Source organism: Acomys russatus, chromosome 32, assembly GCF_903995435.1.
Source record: "Acomys russatus chromosome 32, mAcoRus1.1, whole genome shotgun sequence".
Classification (NCBI taxonomy): domain Eukaryota; kingdom Metazoa; phylum Chordata; class Mammalia; order Rodentia; family Muridae; genus Acomys; species Acomys russatus.
Window position 1 is genome coordinate 36414982 of NC_067168.1, and position 18371 is coordinate 36433352.

Here is an 18371-nt window from a genome sequence, read left to right on the forward strand (position 1 = left end):
TATGTTTTAACTTAATAATTAATATAACCTTTTCCAGGCATTTTCTTTTTCTTTTTCCCCCAGGCATTTTCTATTGCACATTAATCATCATAGAATGAATGGGTCACCAACTTTTGAGGTGTGCATAATATTTTATTTTTAGCATTTTTCACGAGCACTTATAATGTCAGGATATTTTGGAAAAAATGAAGCTGTGTTATCTGTAATTGGGCCCTTTGTATATCTATTCTTTGATTTGAGTACCTAGATTACATAGTATATTCAAATAGTTGTTAAACATTTTCAGATTAATTATACAGTGTAGGTTGTTACTGATAAGTAGTAGCTTTACTTTTCTCCAAGTCTGGTTACTGACAGTCAAACGACTAAAGTGTGTTCAAGAGTAGAGCAGCAAAGTGAAATGTGTTTTCTCAGCATGCAAAAGCAGCTCAAGAAGAAAGAGAATCTGCATGTTCTGAGCCAAGGTAGTTCTTTCCTAAAGGTATGAGAACCTTTTTTTTTTTTTTTTAAAGAAAAGCCTGTAAGTAATTCAGAATTTCTCAGATTTTACTGTGGGCATCATTTATAAAAGGAGCTTTTTACAAAGCCAGTTTGTCTTGGCTGTGGTTACTCCAAAAGGCTTCCTGGGGCATTGTGAGCTGTGGTGCAGAATCACAGTTCTAATGGAAGTCCTTAAACACGGGAAGGGGTGGACTGTAGGAGCTAATAGAATGGAGGATTCTACATTTGTGCATTAATCTCAAGAGTATTTATTACTCTATCTCAAATAATGCTATCAGCTATATTTTGTGTCATTTAGTCAAGCAGGTATGTTGGAGTTCGACCCTTATAGCATGATGTGAATAGATAGCTAAACTCGCAAGTAAGTTGCCCTTTTGTAAAATGGAGGGTTCTTCTATGGCTGAATCCTTTCAGTTCTTTTTTTTTTTCCCCTACCCTTTTGAGGGGGTGGGAGAGGTGCTGGTCATTGAGCTGAGGGCCTTGCATATGCTTAAACCAGCACTGTACCATTGGGCTGCTTCCTTTACCCAGAGGTGTAGTTTGAAGCTCAAATTAGATAATATATGTGAAACAGTTAAGAGTGACACATTGTACATAGGGTACGTGCACAGGTAAAATTATCTATTGTGTGCCTATTTTATCGGAGAGATGTCCCTCCCTCCCTCCCTCCCTCCCTCTTTCTTTCTTTCTTTCTTTCTTTCTTTCTTTCTTTCTTTCTTTCTTTCTTTCTTTTCTCCCTTGAGACAGGGATTCTCTGTGTAGCCTTGGCTGTCCTGGACTCACTTTGTAGACCAGGCTGGCCTCGAACTCACAGCAATCTGCCTGCCTCTGCCTCCCGAGTGCTGAGATTAAGGGCGTGCGCCACCACAAGCGGCTTCTTTTTCTTTTTAAAGATACAGTTTCACTATGTAGCTCTGGCTGTTCTGGAGCTTACTATTTAGACCAGGCAGGCCTTTAACTCACAAAGATCGGCCAGCCTCTGCCTCCTAAGTGCTAGGATTAAATGCATGTGCCACCATGCCCCTCTTGAATATTTCATCTTGAATCTTCATTTGTTTAACATGTGGACTGTTTCTCATTTCTCCCAAATGTTACTAGATTATAGTTGAAATGAATTTAATTTTCTTGGAGTACCTTTGCAAAACTGGATCATAGGGTCACACAAGTGATAACCAGGCAGCATGTATGTGGTTAATATTCCACAGTTGTTGTAAAGGGAAAGATAGTGTCCTTGTGTACCGTTGAGAGTGTGTAGGCTCATCATTGATTGACTCACTTCACTTCACTCAATTGCTGGGTAAGAACTTGTGCCCATCTGTATATACCTGGTGGACTGGAATAGTCAGAACAGCAAAGTATGCTCTTAGAAATTACACAGCAGGTAAATGTATTTCAAGGCATAAAAACAGTTCACATTTTTCATGATCAATTTTGGTACAATATTAGATGGATTTGGGGGGTATTGATGACCTGATAATAAATAGTACTCCCCCCTCCCCCCACACACACACCTTTCTTCACTTCCTTCCTTCACAACCTTTTAAAAGTTGATAATTTGGCCATTAATAGATAATTTGGTGGTTTTCCATCCATAGGAAAATACACTGAATTGCCCAGTGTGTGTAAAGACCCTAACTTTTATTTTTTCTAGCATGGCAAAGGATATGGCAGTGGTGGGGATGGAACACAGTTGAGTAATAGAATGCTTGCCTGGGTGTGCGAGGGATCATGGTTTCCATCCTCAGCACCATATCAACAGTGAACATCAAAAAAAAAAAAAAATATACTAAATAGCAGGTATTGTCTTTGTACACGTAACCTTCAAAGTGTTGAACTGAGTTGCTGTGTTAGTTACACACTGACCACTTGAACACCAGACTCAGATTGATGGAAATTTACTGAATGCTGACCAGTCAGGGACACAGTCTGGGCTCAGGAGCGAGACTGTGACACTGAACCACTTTCAAAGTGAGTTTTTAAAGGGGAAAACCACAACCAACCAGGAAAAATCATTTCTACTCCAGGTACATTGTGTCCTTCCAAGCAAGAAGAATTAACTTTCAAGTTCATTCTATCTAGGTAGCTAGATAACATCGTAAGCTGATTGGCTAGGATTTATGGTAGGGGAACTCTTGGTCTTTCCAGCTTTCCCCACCTTTCCAGGAGAAGGAAACATAGCAGGTATTGTGGTTTAGCTTAAGTAGAAATTAAGTATAAATTATTAATTCAAGCAGAATGTTCAACAAGCATTGAATTGTAAGTAAAGGGCTGTTCAAGCTCCCAGGCAGGTGGAGCCTGAGAACCTGAACTTAATTTCACCTCATAATCAAAATGGAGACTTGGAGGCAAAATGGCTGCATCTATGCTGACCATTAAGGTCTAGGCATGTCTGGACATGTTTCAGTGTTGGTGTGCCACAACAGCTGCTCTTATTGGGAATGGTAGGTGAGACATTACAATTGTTCTATGGGTATTCTCAGTATAGAAACTATAGATGACTTCTATTTTATTTTTTGCAGGCAGATAATATATATTAGATTCTTGTTAGAAATATGGTGCCACAGTCCTTTATTCTGCTATGTTGCTCGTGAGATAATACAGCCAACCAGACAGGTGGTGGTAGCACTCACAGGTGGATCTCTATGAGTTTGAGGCCAGCCTGGTCTACAAAGCTAGTTCCAGAACAGCCAAGGCTACACAGAGAAACCCTGTCTCCAAAAACCAAAGGAGGGGGCGGGGGAGAGAGAATGAATATGAATATACAACTTTGCTAAATGTGAAAGAAAAAAATGAATATATATATATTATTCTGTTAATCATATTCCTTGGGCCAGATCCTATTTATTTAAAGCCAAATGTATTAGGTTTTGGAAAATGCTTAAATACCAACCAATCTGTTTTCTTTGTAGTGTGTTTTCCCCGCCTCCTCATAGCTTTATGTTACAGTTTCAAAGCAGCATTTCGTTAACTCACATTAACTCATTATTTTGGTTTTTTTGTTTTGTTTTTGCAGGAGGTGTATCGAATTCCAAAGAAAAGTCAAACTGAAAAGGAGAGCACAGGTAGGTTGAAGAATACTTGTGCAGGTAGCTTTATAAAAATTCTTTATGTAATTGAGGAGTCAACTAATAAAGAACTTTAGTGTTCTTCCTTTTGATATAACATAAAATGAAACATAGCATGTAATAGTTTGCAAACTCCTGTATTCTTTCTTAGTAGATTTTCCAAAGGAGATACTTCTTATGCTGCCTGTGTTCTTGCTTTTGGTGACTTACCTTTCATTTATTTGTCCCTGTAGAATAGAGAACCCTGTTTGTTCGTTTTCTTGATCCTTCAGTGCTGGGATTGAACCTAGGGCTCCTCATATGCTAGACAAGTACTCCACCACTGAGTTTTTCTTCCTGGCCTCAAAGTAGACATTAAAAAAAAAAAATTTTTTTTTTTTTTTTTTTTTTTTTTTTTTGATGTATCTATGAATGTTTTGCCTGTATGCATGTCTGTTTACAATGCGTTTGCTTAGTGCCTATCAGAGGCCAGAAGCGGGCTCTGGAGCCTCTGGAACTGGAGTTAGGGATGTTTGTCAGCAACCATATAGGTGCTAAGAACCAAACTTGCTCTTCTCCAGCCCTTCAATTTTTAAAAAAAAAAGAACTATTCTTTTATCTTTATGGCTGTTTTGCTTGCATGTATACGTGTGTAGTATCTATGTGTGACTGGTGCCCTCAGAGGCCAGAAAAGAGCAGCAGATTCCCTAGAACAGCAGTTACACATAGTTGTGAGATGTCATGTAGGTAGACAAACCTGCGTCTTCTGTAAGAGCAGCAAGTGCTCTTTAACGACTGAGCCATCTCTCCAGCCACAAAGTAGACATTGTTAAACCTGTATTCTTAAAGGTCTGTGGAATAATGTTTATCTCCAGCTGCCCATGTGTAGAGAGGTGTGTGTGCATGGGCATGGTATACGCTTTTAATCCCAGCACTCAGGAGGCTGAGCCAGGTAGATCTATGAGTCTGCGGCCAGCCTGCTCTACAGAGTGAGTTCCAAGACAGCCAGGGCTGTTACAGAGAGAAACCTTGGGTCAAAAGGGGGGCGGGGAGGAAAGGAAGACTTCTTACTTGAAGTCAGCAACTACTGAGGAAGCTCAGAATCGTCGTTACAGCAGATACACAAGTTCCATGGTAGCCTTAGTTCTTGACTTTACTGCCTCACTGTTTTAACAAACTAAGGAACTAAAGCACTGAACTCAATGGGGCATTGGCTGGTTTCTTGCCTCTCTTCTAGTATTGACTCAGGGATGCTAGAGTGAAAAGACCTGTGTGTTGTGTGTTGACCTTTACCTTTGTTTTGTTTGGTTTGTTTTGTTTTCGAGACAAGGTTTCTCTGTGTAGCCTTAGCTGTTTTGGACCATGCTGGCCTGGAACTCACAGAGATTCCTCTGCCTCTGCCTCCTAAGTGCTGGGATTAAAGGTGTGTGCCACCATGCCCAGCTCCTTTATCTTATTTTTAATGAGCATAGGCTCTTACACTTTTAAAAAAATAATTTATTTATTTATTTTATGTGCATCAGTGTGAATATGTCAGATTCCTTAGAACTGGAGTTACAGACAGGTGTGAGCTGCCATGTGGGTACTAGGAATTGAACCCGGGTCCTTTAGAAGAGCAGACAGTGCTCTTAACCCCTCAGCCCGAAGTTCTAATGGTTTATTCTCTTCACAGCTAGACTTCCTCCATGGGATTATAAAGAACTCTAATAAGAAATAAGATGGTTCCGGGCAGTTTTTTTCTTGGTAGAACCATTGGCAGCAATGTTGTTAGCAAAGTTGTTAGGAGCTACCAGTCTAGGGTTACCTGCGTTAGGCAGTTAGCCCTATAGGCAAATCTCAGGGTTACCTCAGTGTTTTCTAAGCATCTAGTATAATATAGCCCTTGGGGAGCTGCAAAGGATGAGCTTGGATTTTTTCATGAGCAACCTTTTATATAGAAACCTCAGCCTTTCTCTTGTTTGTAAAATCTTTTTTGTTTAGTCTCAGACTTAGAATAAGGAAATATGAATTTGGTTTTGATTCCTCAATGTCAAGCAACTAAAACTTAGAACTTTTAAAATTTAAAGTCAACTCTAGATGAAGAGGCCATACATTTCTTTGGGATGGAAGTTTTATTATGTACTTGATGTGTTGTTTTCCTACTAAAATAAACTTGAAGACGCAAAACCTAAAACTTACCTTTCTAGTAACTGAACGAGGGAGAGATGCTGCTTCCTTCAGAGATCAAACAGCTCCAAAGACTCCTAACAGGTCGAGAGAGAGAGACCCAGACAAGCAGTCTCAAAACAAAGAGAAAAGGAAGCGGAGGGGCTCTCTCTCACCACCCTCCTCTGCATATGAGCGGGGAGCAAAACGGCCAGATGACAGGTAAGTGACCTTGCGACTTTTTTCTCATTTGGGCAAATCAAAATGTTTCCAAGTCAGGTCAACAAAAAAAGAAGACATGAAAATGGAGGGGTGGGACCAGTGAGGTGGCTCAGGTAAAGCAGCTTGCTGCCAAACCTGGTGGCCCTGAGTTTAATCCCTGGGACCCACGTGGTAAGAAGGGGAATCACCTCTTGGCAGGCTGTCCTGTAACATCCATGTTTATGCTGTGCACCATACACACACCACTTGCACATTAAATGAATAGGGTAGGATAGGATAGAATTTTTTAAAGAAGGATTTTTAGATGGAGAAAGATGTCAGGAATGGGAGCGTGCACAACTAAAATTCATGGTATATATGCATAAAACTTTCAAAGCGTTTTTTTTTTTTTTAAATGGGGCCACTGAGATAACTCAATGGGTAAAGACGCTAATGTCAAGCTAATGTTTTTTTCCCAGGACTCAAATGAGGGAAGAATACCTAAGTCTCTCAAGTTGTCTCCTGACTCTCTAAACTGTATTGTGGCATGCCCACTCACAGATTCATAAAATAAGTATATAAATATAAAAGGGGAGGCGGATGTGGTGACGCACGCCTTTAATCCCAGCACTCAAGAGGCAGAGGCAGGTGGATCTCTGTGAGTTCAAGGCCAGCCTGGTCTACAAAATGAGTCTAGGAGAGCCAAGGCTACACAGAGAAACCCTGTCTTGAAGAGCCCCCCTCCCTTCAAAAAAAAAAGAAAGAAAGAAAGAAAGAAAAGAAAAAAATACCTAAGTTAAGACTGGGCACAGTAGCATATAGCTATATAATCCCAGCATGTATGTGATGGAGGAAGGAGGATTATTGAAAGTTCAGAGCCAGCTTTGTCTACATAGCAAGTTTCAGACTAGCCAGGGTTAAATAGTGAGACCTTGTTTCAAGAGATAGGTAGACACACACACCCCCACCCACCACTGGCCTTTCAAATTAGTATCTTCTAGATACGTAAGTATACGATCTTGCTGGTGAGTTTTTCATTTGTTCACTTGTCTTAGATAGGCTCTTGCTGTGCTGCCATACTTGGCCTAACGTAGAGCGGTTGTTCTGTCTTAGCATCCTGAGTTCTAGGGTGACAGGGTTAGCTGCTATGCTGACTGGTTTTTGTGTGGGTGTTGAGGTCAGGCTCAGATACTCCTGCCGAACAGCTTGTTGGGCTATTTCTTGACTCATATCACTTTTTCTTTTCTTCATTTATTTACAAAGAAAGAGGTTTTATCATGTTTTTAAACATTTCTGGATTTGCGGTTATTTAAGTTGCTTCAACCCTACGGAAGAATAGGAAATTTGTATCACTAATTCAGGCATCTAAACTCTGAGAATAGAAATGGAATTATTCAAGTGTTAGAATTCCTGGGGCTTCTCGTCTAGGTGCCTGGTTCCTTACTTTTTGTTTTATGGCATCTGGGGATTGAACACAAGGCTTTGTATACGGTGGATACACACCTTGCCACTGAGTTATATTCTCCAGCCCAATGTATTTTAAAGATTGATTTTTAAAGCCAGGCATGGTGGTACAGACCTTTAATCCCTGCGCTTGGGAGGCAGAGACAGGGAGATCTCAGTGAGTTCCAGGCCAGATAGTCTACAAAGCCAGTCCAAGACAGCCAGGACTACAAAAAGAAACCCTGTCTCGAAAAACAATAAAATTTATTTTTAAAATGTGTGTCTGTATGCGGGCAGGCATGTGCGCCTATGTCTTCAGAGTTCAGAAGTATTGGATGCTCATAGAACTTGAGTTGTGGGCTTTAGGCACACTTTTTATAAACTGTTTTATTAGGATTTCTTAATGCCTCTTTTTCTCTTTTCCTCCCCAGTCCCTTCTAACACCCCCAACACCAGGTAGGAGAAAAAGAAAGTGGGGAGAGCAGGAGGAGTTCTCTCTGGCTAATTTCTGCTGGCTAGGGTCATTGGGTTCCTTGGGGCAAGTTATATCTTCATTTCAGGAGGTCTCCAACTTCTCAGTAGCCTGCATCAACAGCAGCCAGGAGCAGCAGGAGCAGGCGCCAGCATTCTTCCTTGGATCCACCACTAGCATTTATTCCCTCTCCAGAGTCCTCAGAATTTAACTATCTGCAGCTGGCAAAGAGCCCCTCTGAGAGCCTGCGTGAAGCAAATAGTTTGCTGGTGTGGACAATCTGAATCAGCCCCATATCGCACTCCTGGGATTAAAACAAAAACATGTTTACCATAACCAGTAAACATAACTAAAAATTTAAAGATACCAAAACTTACAATGGGCCATTGTGAACTACCTGATATGGCTTCTGGGAACTGAACTGCAGCCATCAACAAGAACAGTACAGGCTCTTGACTGTCAAGCCATCTTTTCAGCTTTCTTGTTTTGTTTGCAATGCTGGATATTGAATTTAAATAATTTATTTAATTTTATTTTATGTGCATTAGTGTGACAGTATCAGATCCCTTGGAACTGGAGTTACAGACAGTTGTGAGCTGCCATGCAGGTGCTGGGAATTGAGCGTGGGTCCTTTAGAAGAAAAGACAGTGCTCTGAACCATCTCTCCAGCCCCCCCTGGATATTGAATTTAAGCAAGCCCCCAATAACAACCCTCATTAACTAGTTTTGAGTTTAGGTAATGCCAAATTAGATTTGATGTGGTTAGTGGTTTCTTCATGAATGGTTTACTGTTTTATAAGTGTTTTGATTATGCCAGTGATTTGGTAACCTTTTGTGGTATTGTTTTCTTTGTAGATATGATACTCCAACTTCTAAAAAGAAAGTACGAATTAAAGACCGAAATAAACTTTCTACAGAGGAGCGCAGGAAGTTGTTTGAACAAGAGGTAGCACAGAGGGAGGCTCAGAAGCAACAGCAACAGATGCAGAACTTGGGAATGACATCACCGCTACCTTTTGACTCTTTGGGATATAATGCCTCTCATCACCCCTTTGCTGGCTATCCACCAGGTTATCCCATGCAAGCCTATGTGGATCCCAGCAACCCTAATGCTGGAAAGGTGCTTCTGCCCACACCTAGTATGGACCCTGTGTGCTCTCCTGCTCCTTATGATCATGCTCAGCCCTTGGTAGGACATTCTACAGAATCCCTTGCTGCCCCTCCGTCAGTGCCAGTGGTGCCACATGTGGCAGCCTCTGTGGAAGTCTCTAGTTCACAATATGTAGCTCAGAATGAAAGTGTAGTACACCAAGACTCCAACGTTCCTGTAATGCCAGTACAAGCTCCAGGCACAGTCCAAGGACAAAATTACAGTGTCTGGGATTCAAACCAACAGTCTGTCAGTGTACAGCAGCAGTATTCTCCTGCACAATCTCAAGCAACCATATATTATCAAGGACAAACATGTTCAACTGTCTATGGTGTGACATCTCCTTATTCACAGACAACTCCTCCAATTGTGCAGGTAACTTCTCTTTTGTATTTTAAAGTCTGTTAATGCCATGCTATAAGAAATCCTGTTCATAATCTGATTTCACTTGAGATGCTAGTTAATCTGCTAGGAAGGAAGAAGTCCTGCGGTTGAGTATATTATCTGTCTCTTGGTACTAGGGATGAAACTCAGCACACATCTCCCACTACATTATAGCCCTAGACCTTGGATCCATTGTGACTGCATCGATTGTCTACTATGTAAAATGTTGGCTTGGGCTGGGGACTCCTGACATCTTAAGACAATATATGTCACAGTTTCCATGAGTAAGGAATTTAGAAGCAACTCACCTTGGGTAGTCTGGATCACAGCCCTTAAAATTACAGCCAAGCTATTTTCTAGGACTGTAGTCATCTGAAGGCTAGATTGGGAATGGGAGATTCTTTGCAGTTTATTCAAACCAGGGCTTCCCAGTAGGATTACCCACAGTTCCTGTTACTGTGTTATATTCTGTTCATCACACAGAGAGGTAGGGGAGACTACCTAAGAGAGTGCTTACCAGGTGGTGGTAATCACTGGATGAAGCCTTGACCAGGATAATCTAAAAGGGAAATAGCTACTGACCTAGTTTACTTTACATATCCTTTGTTTGTTTTGGTTTAGTCTTCCCTGGCTGTCCTGGAACTCTCTCTATAGACCAGGCTGGCTTCAAAGTCAGAAATCCACCTGCCTCTGCCTCCTAAATTCTGGGAGTAAAAGCATCTGCCACTACTGCCCAGCTACTTTGCATATCCTTAGTAGTAGACAAATGGCTTCTCTTCTACTCTCTATGAAATTAGTTGATCAGAGCTGATGTAAGGATTTGAGTAATGAGAAACGTGTAGCATGGTTGTTAGAGTTTATTTTAAATCCCAACTATCATTTACTTTATTTTTGGAGAAGGCGCATCTATTTTTGAGTCTTCATTTCCTCATCTGTAAAATGGCAGAATGCCTTAAAATAATTTAATTTTTTTTCCCTAAGATGGTAGGTAGTAATGATGAATTTCAAAAACTTTAGTCATAGCTATTTTTTTTTATTATTTATTTTTATTTTATGTGCATCAATGTTTTGCCTTCATGTGTCTTTGTGAAGGTGTCAGATCTTGGAGTTACAGACAGTTGTGAGCTGCCATGTGGTTGCTGAGAATTGAACCCGGGTCCTTTGGAAGAGCAGTCAGTGCTCTTAACTGCTGAGCCATCTCTCCAGCCCCTTGGTCATACTTATTATTCATTTACTTTACTGCTGAAGGAAGTATTAATTTAATGTTCTATGGAGTACAGCCAGGTCGTGTTCATCTACTGTTATCTAGGCCACAAATACAGTCTCTAGTAAATGGCCTTAAAGTCTATGATGTTCAAATCCTGTTTTTGAACCATAACAACGTATGGGATACTGAGAGTTACAAGTTGTGGATACTCTTGATGATACAATGTGTGACATGCAAAAATTAAATTTGTAGTAAACTTATGGTTTGTACTTAGTATGGCATTTGGAAAAAATTGTTACTGGACTGGAGAGATGGCTCAGCGATTAAGACACTGCCTCCTTTTCTAGAGGCCTGGGTTCAATTCCCAGCAACCACATGGTGGCTTGCAACCATCTATAATGAGATCTGATGCCCTCTTCTGACTTGCAGGTATACATGAGTGATTTAGTGTTACAAACTTGCACGAGAACACTTCAGTGCCTCAAAATATTTTCTTTGCTTTTTCAAGTCAGGGTTTCTCTGTGTAACAGTCCTAGCTGTCCCGGACTCACTCTGTAGATCAGGCTGGCCTTGAACTCAAGAGATCCACCTGCCTCTGCCTCCCAAGAGCTGGGATCACAGACCTGCACCTCTGCTCCATGCTTTCTTTGAAATATTTTCATTTAATAAAATGTTACTCAGCAATTTTCTCTTCTTGAAATAGAGCAGAACAATTGTGTTTCCCCTGGATGTTTAACTTCTCCAAATACAAGAAGCAAGCTGTCAGCCAGGCTTGGTTGCATGACATGTAACCTCCCCACCTCCTTTTAGTGCTGGGAAGTGATCCCAGAGTGTAGTGTATTTCAAATATGCGTTCTACCACTGATTATTATCTGGGTTTATAGGAAGCTTTTTTCCCCCCGAGACAGGGTTTCTCTATGTTAGCCTTGGCTGTCCTAGACTCACTTTGTAGACCAGGCCAGCCTCGAACTCACAGTGATCCTCCCGCCTCTGCCTCCCAAGTGCTGGGATTAAATACCTGTGCCACCACGCCTGGCTATATGAAGCTTTTAAAAAGTCTTTTTGATAGCATATTTCCTGTTTTGGGATCTGAGCCCAACCTGACGTCATGTACCCTCTTTTTTTTTTTTTTTTTTTTTTTTGTGGTCACAATGGTTTTTTTTTCCCTTAATTTTATTTTCTTAATTTATTCATATTACATCTCAAAGGTTATCCCCTCCCTTGTATCCTCCCATTCCTCCCTCCCTCCCATTTTCCCCTTATTCCCCTCCCCTATGACTGTGACTGAGGGGGACTTCCTCTCCCTGTATATGCTCATAGGGTATCAAGTCTCTTCTTGGGTCATGTACCCTCTTATTGTGACATCAGGAAGTAGTTTCTCATTGAATGTTCAAGCTGGGTGTGGTGGCACATACCTGTAATCCCAGCACTCTCGAGGCAGAAGCAGGAATGTCTCCTGAGTTCAAGGCCAGCCTGGTCTACAGAGTTTCAGGACAGCCAGCACTAAACAGAGAAACCTTGTCTCAAAAAACCAAAAAAGAAAGTTCAGTCTCCTATTATTAACCTGTAATTTTAAATGTCAGGTTATATCCAATATTACATTCTACGCACGGAAGATTTGGGTTCAATTCATATTTACAAAGAGGCGGAGAATAATATATATGGGGAAATGACTGAGCACCATCTCAAGGGAATCCACGTTTTCTTCTTTGCTCCTAAGTGGAGGAGTTAAGCTATAAATTTGGATATTTAAGATAGCTTTAATAACTTTGATACTACTTGAGGATTATAATATCTCTTAGAAGTTAGATGAATTCCTATGGATATTACCCTTTTTAATGTTCAGAGACCCACCTGCCTCTACCTCCTGCCTGCTGGGAAAGGGGTGCACCACCTCAGCTTGGCTCTTAGGAGACTTTCGGTGTGAACAAACACTGCGTCTGATTGAGAGGTGGAAGGTCATTCCTCATGTAAAACCCTGCACATGAAAAGTTATAGGTTCATTCTGCGATTTTTGTAGGAGTTTTATTATAGATTGCCAAAAGTTTAAAAACAAGAATTGAGTTCTTATTATTTGATGATTATTTTATTCTGTGAATTATTCTGTTTACTGTTACTTGTGACTAGTTGGTAACAGAGGACCCCAGTAAAGCTGTATATGGTGGTATGTGCTTAAAATTTCAAGCCGTATAAACAGGCAGAAGGATTGAGTTCAAAGCCAATCTGAGCTATAAGGGCAAAAAAAGTTGGAGGGTACTTAAAAACAAAACAAAACAACAACAACAACAACAAAATACCCCAGAATGTACAGATGTGTGTGTATATGTGAGAAAGAGAGAAAAAGACTGACTGACTGACTGACTGTGCCTTTGACACTGTGTGCACGGGGTGGTAGAATTTAAATCCCTTGGGCAGCTCTCACCATTCTAGTTTTCATGAAAGACAGACAGTTTCTGTGAACAACAACAAAAAAGTGGGGTTTTTTGTATTTAATTACTTTTGTGCTAAACACACTGATGTGAGATTAAAGTAAATTAATTATTTGGTGATATACATCTTTATTCCCAGCACTCAGGAGGCAGAGGCAGGAGGATCTTTCTGAGTTGGAGGTTTGCCAGCGATATGTAGTGAAACTGTGTCTCAAAAAACAAACAACAACCAAAATGACAACAACAACAAAAAACCCTTTCATGTTTGAAACAGAACCCAGATATACATATGTCTAATAGGTATCTCTTCTAATGGGGGTGTATACCTGTTTAAGTCTGTGTCATATTGGAAGTCAGTTACTGCCTTGCATAGTATGATCCAGAGAAATAAAAATTATGACTTTGTTCATTTTGTCTTTTAGAGTTATGCTCAGCCAAGTCTTCAATATATCCAGGGACAGCAGATTTTCACAGCTCACCCACAAGGAGTGGTGGTACAGCCAACTGCAGCCGTGACCACAATAGTTGCACCAGGGCAGCCCCAGTCCTTACAGCCAGTAAGAAATGTTTCGCTTGTTAACCCCCTCATTGACTATGTGTCTTGTCCTTACTCCCCCACCACCACCAAAATTTTTTTTTCAATATTCTTTGTAATTGATGTAGCCACTAATTTTTACCTGGATAGCATGAAGTCACATATTCTGTGAAATTACAGCCACATGTATTGGCTAGGTTCCTCTTTGTTATCTACCTTGAATAATTTTATATTTTTATATATTATCAACTTTTAATGTAATAGTTTTTCTAGACACAGCCAGGGAATTATGGTATATACCTGTAATCCCAGTACTCTGGAGGTAGAGGGTTATGAGTTCAAGACCAGCCTGGGCTACAGAGGTGAGTTGACCAGCAAATTGGGTGTCATAGTCAAGATTCTGTGTTAAAAGAACTAATTTTGGGGCCAGTGAGTTAGAAATGTCTTTACTGTCTAGGCCTGACAAGGCTGATCCCCAGAACTTTTGTAAAGGTGGAAGGGGATAACTGGCTCACACAGTAATCTACCCCAATCTCCCCACCGTGTGATGACATGCACATGTCTGCATTCACACACATTATATACGCACAATAACAGCATTTCAGTTTCTCGCTTCTTGGGCTATCTATTTACAATTACTGAGTACTAGAATGTTGAATGATTATTCATATTTAATAATGAATTATTATTTTAGTGAAATCAGCAATTACTCCTTACCAAAGTAACCACGCAGAGAGACTAAGATATATTTAATTAGCCTATAGCACAATTGTGTGTAATAATTACTCTATCCTAAACCTCCAACCTAGTATAGCTCCCTTCCATTCCAATTTCCCATTTTATACTTGCTTTTTATTCATATCCTAGGTTCAGCTCATTCTTCCTGGTGCTTCCTGGTCCTCCCCAGGTGTATCTCTCCTGTCTTTCCTGTTCTTTCTCCTCCCCTTACTGGACTAGGATGTCCCACCTTATTCTTTGTTATTGCTCAGCATTGGCTAGTTGATTTTTATTGGCAATACAGAAAACAAATAGTGACATGTTTATGTCAACTTAACCACAGGAGCTACTTAGAATAAACATCACAATTCAATGTCTGGGTTGAAGCCAGAGAGTGGGGTAGAGAAATCAGCATTTGAATAAACAAGGATAAATTGTCCACTATCCACAAGAACATTATACCAACATAAACAATATTCTACTTACATTTATGCCTGCATACCAGAAGAGGGCACCAGATCACATTATAGATGGTTGTGAGCCACCACGTGGTTGTTGGGAATTGAGCTCAGGACCTCTGGAACCCCTGAGCCACCTCTCCAGCCCTTAAGGGAATATCTTAACTGTAAAAAGCAAAACGCTAGCACATACTTTCAACATATAATGGCACAGGATATACATTACCATTTCAAAAGGAGGAAAAGCAATATAATGAGAAAATACTAGACCAGAGTGAGACCTAGACTAAAAACCAGCCAAGCAAATTCCAAATTCTGTCAGAGCACTCTTAAGATGTTGAACTCCTTTCAGATTTGTTGGCTGCACCACACTTCCCTGTGTGTGTGCCAGCTCCACATCCAGTCTTTAGCTTTCCTTGGCAGGATCTGCAGTACAACCCAGGCTTCACCTTCACACCTTCATGTAATAGCATCTGCAGGCCTCCGTAACAGGGACACCCTTGAAACGTGCTGCAGAGGGAGGTTCCACGCCCCCTTCTCGTGTCCTTGCCTCTAAAGTGGAGTCTGCCAAGGTCTACTGCTTATCTCCTGGTCTACTTACTTAGCTCCATCATACTTCCTGTTGCTCCTTTCTCCTTAAACTGTATTTTGTATTTCTCTTTGTCCAGCTTGATCCTTTTCATTATAGATCTCTGCATATGAGTGACTACGAAAAACCAGACATCACAATCAGTACAAGGCTGTCTTGAAATCTCTTTGAAGGCCTTTGATCCAAAATTCTTCAATTTAGCCTAAGGAGATTTTTAGGGCAATAGTAAAAAGTAACCACATCTTCCCCCACGCCACCCCCCGGGCTGGAGAGATGGCTCAGAGGTTAAGAGCACTGGCTGCTCTTCCAGAGGTCCTGAGTTCAATTCCCAGCAACCATATAATGGCTGACAACCATCTATAATGTGATCTCACTCCCTCTCCTGGGATGCAGGCATACATGCAGATATAGCACTCATATACATAAAATAAATAAATAAATCTTTAAAAAAAAACAAAACAAGAATTGTCACTAATATTCTTCTCTGAAACCTCTTGAACAGGGCAGTCATAATCTGTATTGCTTTCAGCATCACTGTCTTTTATGCTTCCTGCTTAAAACATTCAACTGCTTTTTTAATCTTCTTTTTGGTTTTCTGAGACAGGGTTCCTCTGTGGCTGTCCTGACTCACTTTGTAGACCAGGCTGTTCTCGAACTCACTGCAATCCTGGGAGTAAAGACGTGAGCCACCAAGCCTGGCCTCAACTGCTTTCCTAATCCAGAGTCCACAGTCCACCAACAAGCAGCATGGTCAGGCCTGTCACAGCAGTAGCCTGCTCCTGGTACCAACTTCTATCTTAGCATTGCTATGAAGAGATACCATAACCAAGCATTTAATCGGAAGCTTTGTTATGAAACATAATGCATGGGGGGCTGGAGAGATGGCTCAATGCTTAAAGGTGCTGCCTGCTCTTCCAAAGGTCCTGAATTCAGTTCCCAGGAACCACATGGTGGTACAACCATCTGTAATGTGCTCTGATACCCTCTTCTGGCATGCAGGTGTACATGCAGGCAGAGCACTGGACATATAAAAAAGGAGAGAAATAAAATGCAGTAAGGGATACCATGGTGGACCCATGCAAATGCGTGCCCCTGAGAAATTATACCATGCAACAGATCTGGAAAAGTAGCTTTGTTGGGGGAAGGGAGAGGAGTGAGGACCTGGAGAAGGGGTAAAGGCAGACAAGTGGACATACAGACAGACAAATGGGAGCACAGCCATGAGGGCCGTCCTTTTCTTTATTTTTAAAAAGTTTTAAAAATTTGGTTTTTTTTTTTTTTTTTTGTTTTTTGGAGGGGGGATGGGGGGGGGGGGTCGAGACAGGGTTTCTCCGTCTATCCCTAGCCATCTTGAACTCACTTTATAGATTAGGCTGGCCTCAAACTGACAGAGATCTGCCTACCGCTGCCTCCCAAGTGCTGGGAGTAAAGGTGTACGCCACCTGAGGACGATCCCTTTAGCAGCCGCACACACCTGTCTCACTTGGTGGCAGTGACAGGTCATAATGTAAGCAATTGCTAGGTCCCCGAGGGCAGGCCAACAGAATGGCCTGTAAGATATCAGGCTTGCTTACAGTTTCAGAGGTTTAGTCTATTACCACTATGGCAGAGAACATTGTGGCATGCGTGCTGCTGGAACAGTAGCTTAGATCCACAGTCTGAGGGAAACACCGGGTTTGCCATGGACTTTTGAAACCTCAGAACCTACCCCGCCCCACTAGTGACACACTTCCTCCAATAATCCTTTTCAAATAGTGTCACTCTCTGGTGACTAAGCAGTCAAATACATGAGCCTATGGAGACCATTCATATTCAGACCACCACACTTTCAATCATATTCAAAGTAGTCAAAGTCTAGTGTCATTAAAAAACACTGGTAAACTTAATGAGGTGGGTTGTACTAGCACTTGGAGGATTAGACCCGAGAGTTCACATGAGTTTTACTCCTGTCTGACATATGTAGTGAGTTCTAGGTCACACCTTGTCTCAAAAAGAAAAAAAATATATAGATATTTAAGGATTCAATTTGAGGAAGGACAGAACTGTTTCTAGCTAGGGGAAGGATTAATAATTTAATAGTAATTATTTGGAGTAATCTTAAGGGACACAGATGCTTAAAGGGAAAGGGTAATTTTACTTGACTACATAGACCCATGAGAATTAAGGAAATAAGTGTTAAACTGGGTCCAAACGTTCGACGACACTAAGTTGAGAAGGGATAAACTAAAGAATGGACAAACTAGGAATGTTCAAAGATCCATGATTGTCGAAAAGTAAAAGCATTTCATCTCACTCTGGAGTCTCTGGTCCTTCTTTAACAGCTGAAGCAAACATAAAGCAAAACAATTATTTTTCATTAATTGTTTATATAGAAGAAGCATTGAAAAATATATTCAAATAAGTGGTTGTATTAATTTCTTAAGGCAAAATTGCAAAATACTATACACATGGTGGTTTAAACAAATTTATTTTTAACAGTTCTGGAAACTGAACGTCTATAATAAAGGTGACAGCAAAGTTGATTTTCCCTGAGGTCTTTCTAAAAGGATTTGGAGAAGTGTCCTGACATACTCTGTTCTCTGCAGGCTTCCTCTGTCTTCATGTTGTTTTTCATAAGGTGCTCTTGACCTCGGTGAACCTTAATTACCTCTATAAGGGCTTTGTCTCCCACTAAGGTCACAATGGCATTAGGGCTTCAAAACATCAATTTTGGGGAAACACTTTGCTCTGTTATGGTGATTAGGTTTTTGAAAGTGTAGCATTGTTGGAGAGATGGCTCTGAGGTTAAAAGTGTAGTTATGAAAAACTATGGGTAATAGCTGAAATTTCATAAATATTTAAGAAAAACACAGAAAACATAGAATGGATAAAATGTTACCATTCTTCTTTCCAGTCTCTTTTTTTTTTTTTTTAAGATTTATTCATTTTTATTTATTGTATATGAGTGCTTTATCTGCAGAAGAGGGTATCAGATTACATTATAGATGGTTGTGAGCCACCATGTGGTTGCTGGGAATTGAGCTCAGGACCTCTGGAAGAGCAGGCGGCACTCTTAACCACTGAGCCATCTGTCCAGCCCCCAGGCTCCTTTTTAAT

General features: G+C 40.8%; 1 protein-coding gene across 1 annotated transcript in view; it reads left to right on the forward strand.

The window, feature by feature from the left end:
- Setd2 (SET domain containing 2, histone lysine methyltransferase) overlaps nucleotides 1-18371 on the forward strand; it is a 98209-nt gene that overhangs the window by 56599 nt on the left and 23239 nt on the right. The window contains exons 13-16 of the mRNA XM_051140722.1: nucleotides 3515-3563; nucleotides 5732-5912; nucleotides 8662-9331; nucleotides 13399-13533. Of these exons, the coding sequence (XP_050996679.1) occupies nucleotides 3515-3563; nucleotides 5732-5912; nucleotides 8662-9331; nucleotides 13399-13533 (1035 nt within the window). The remainder of the gene's footprint in view (nucleotides 1-3514; nucleotides 3564-5731; nucleotides 5913-8661; nucleotides 9332-13398; nucleotides 13534-18371) is intronic.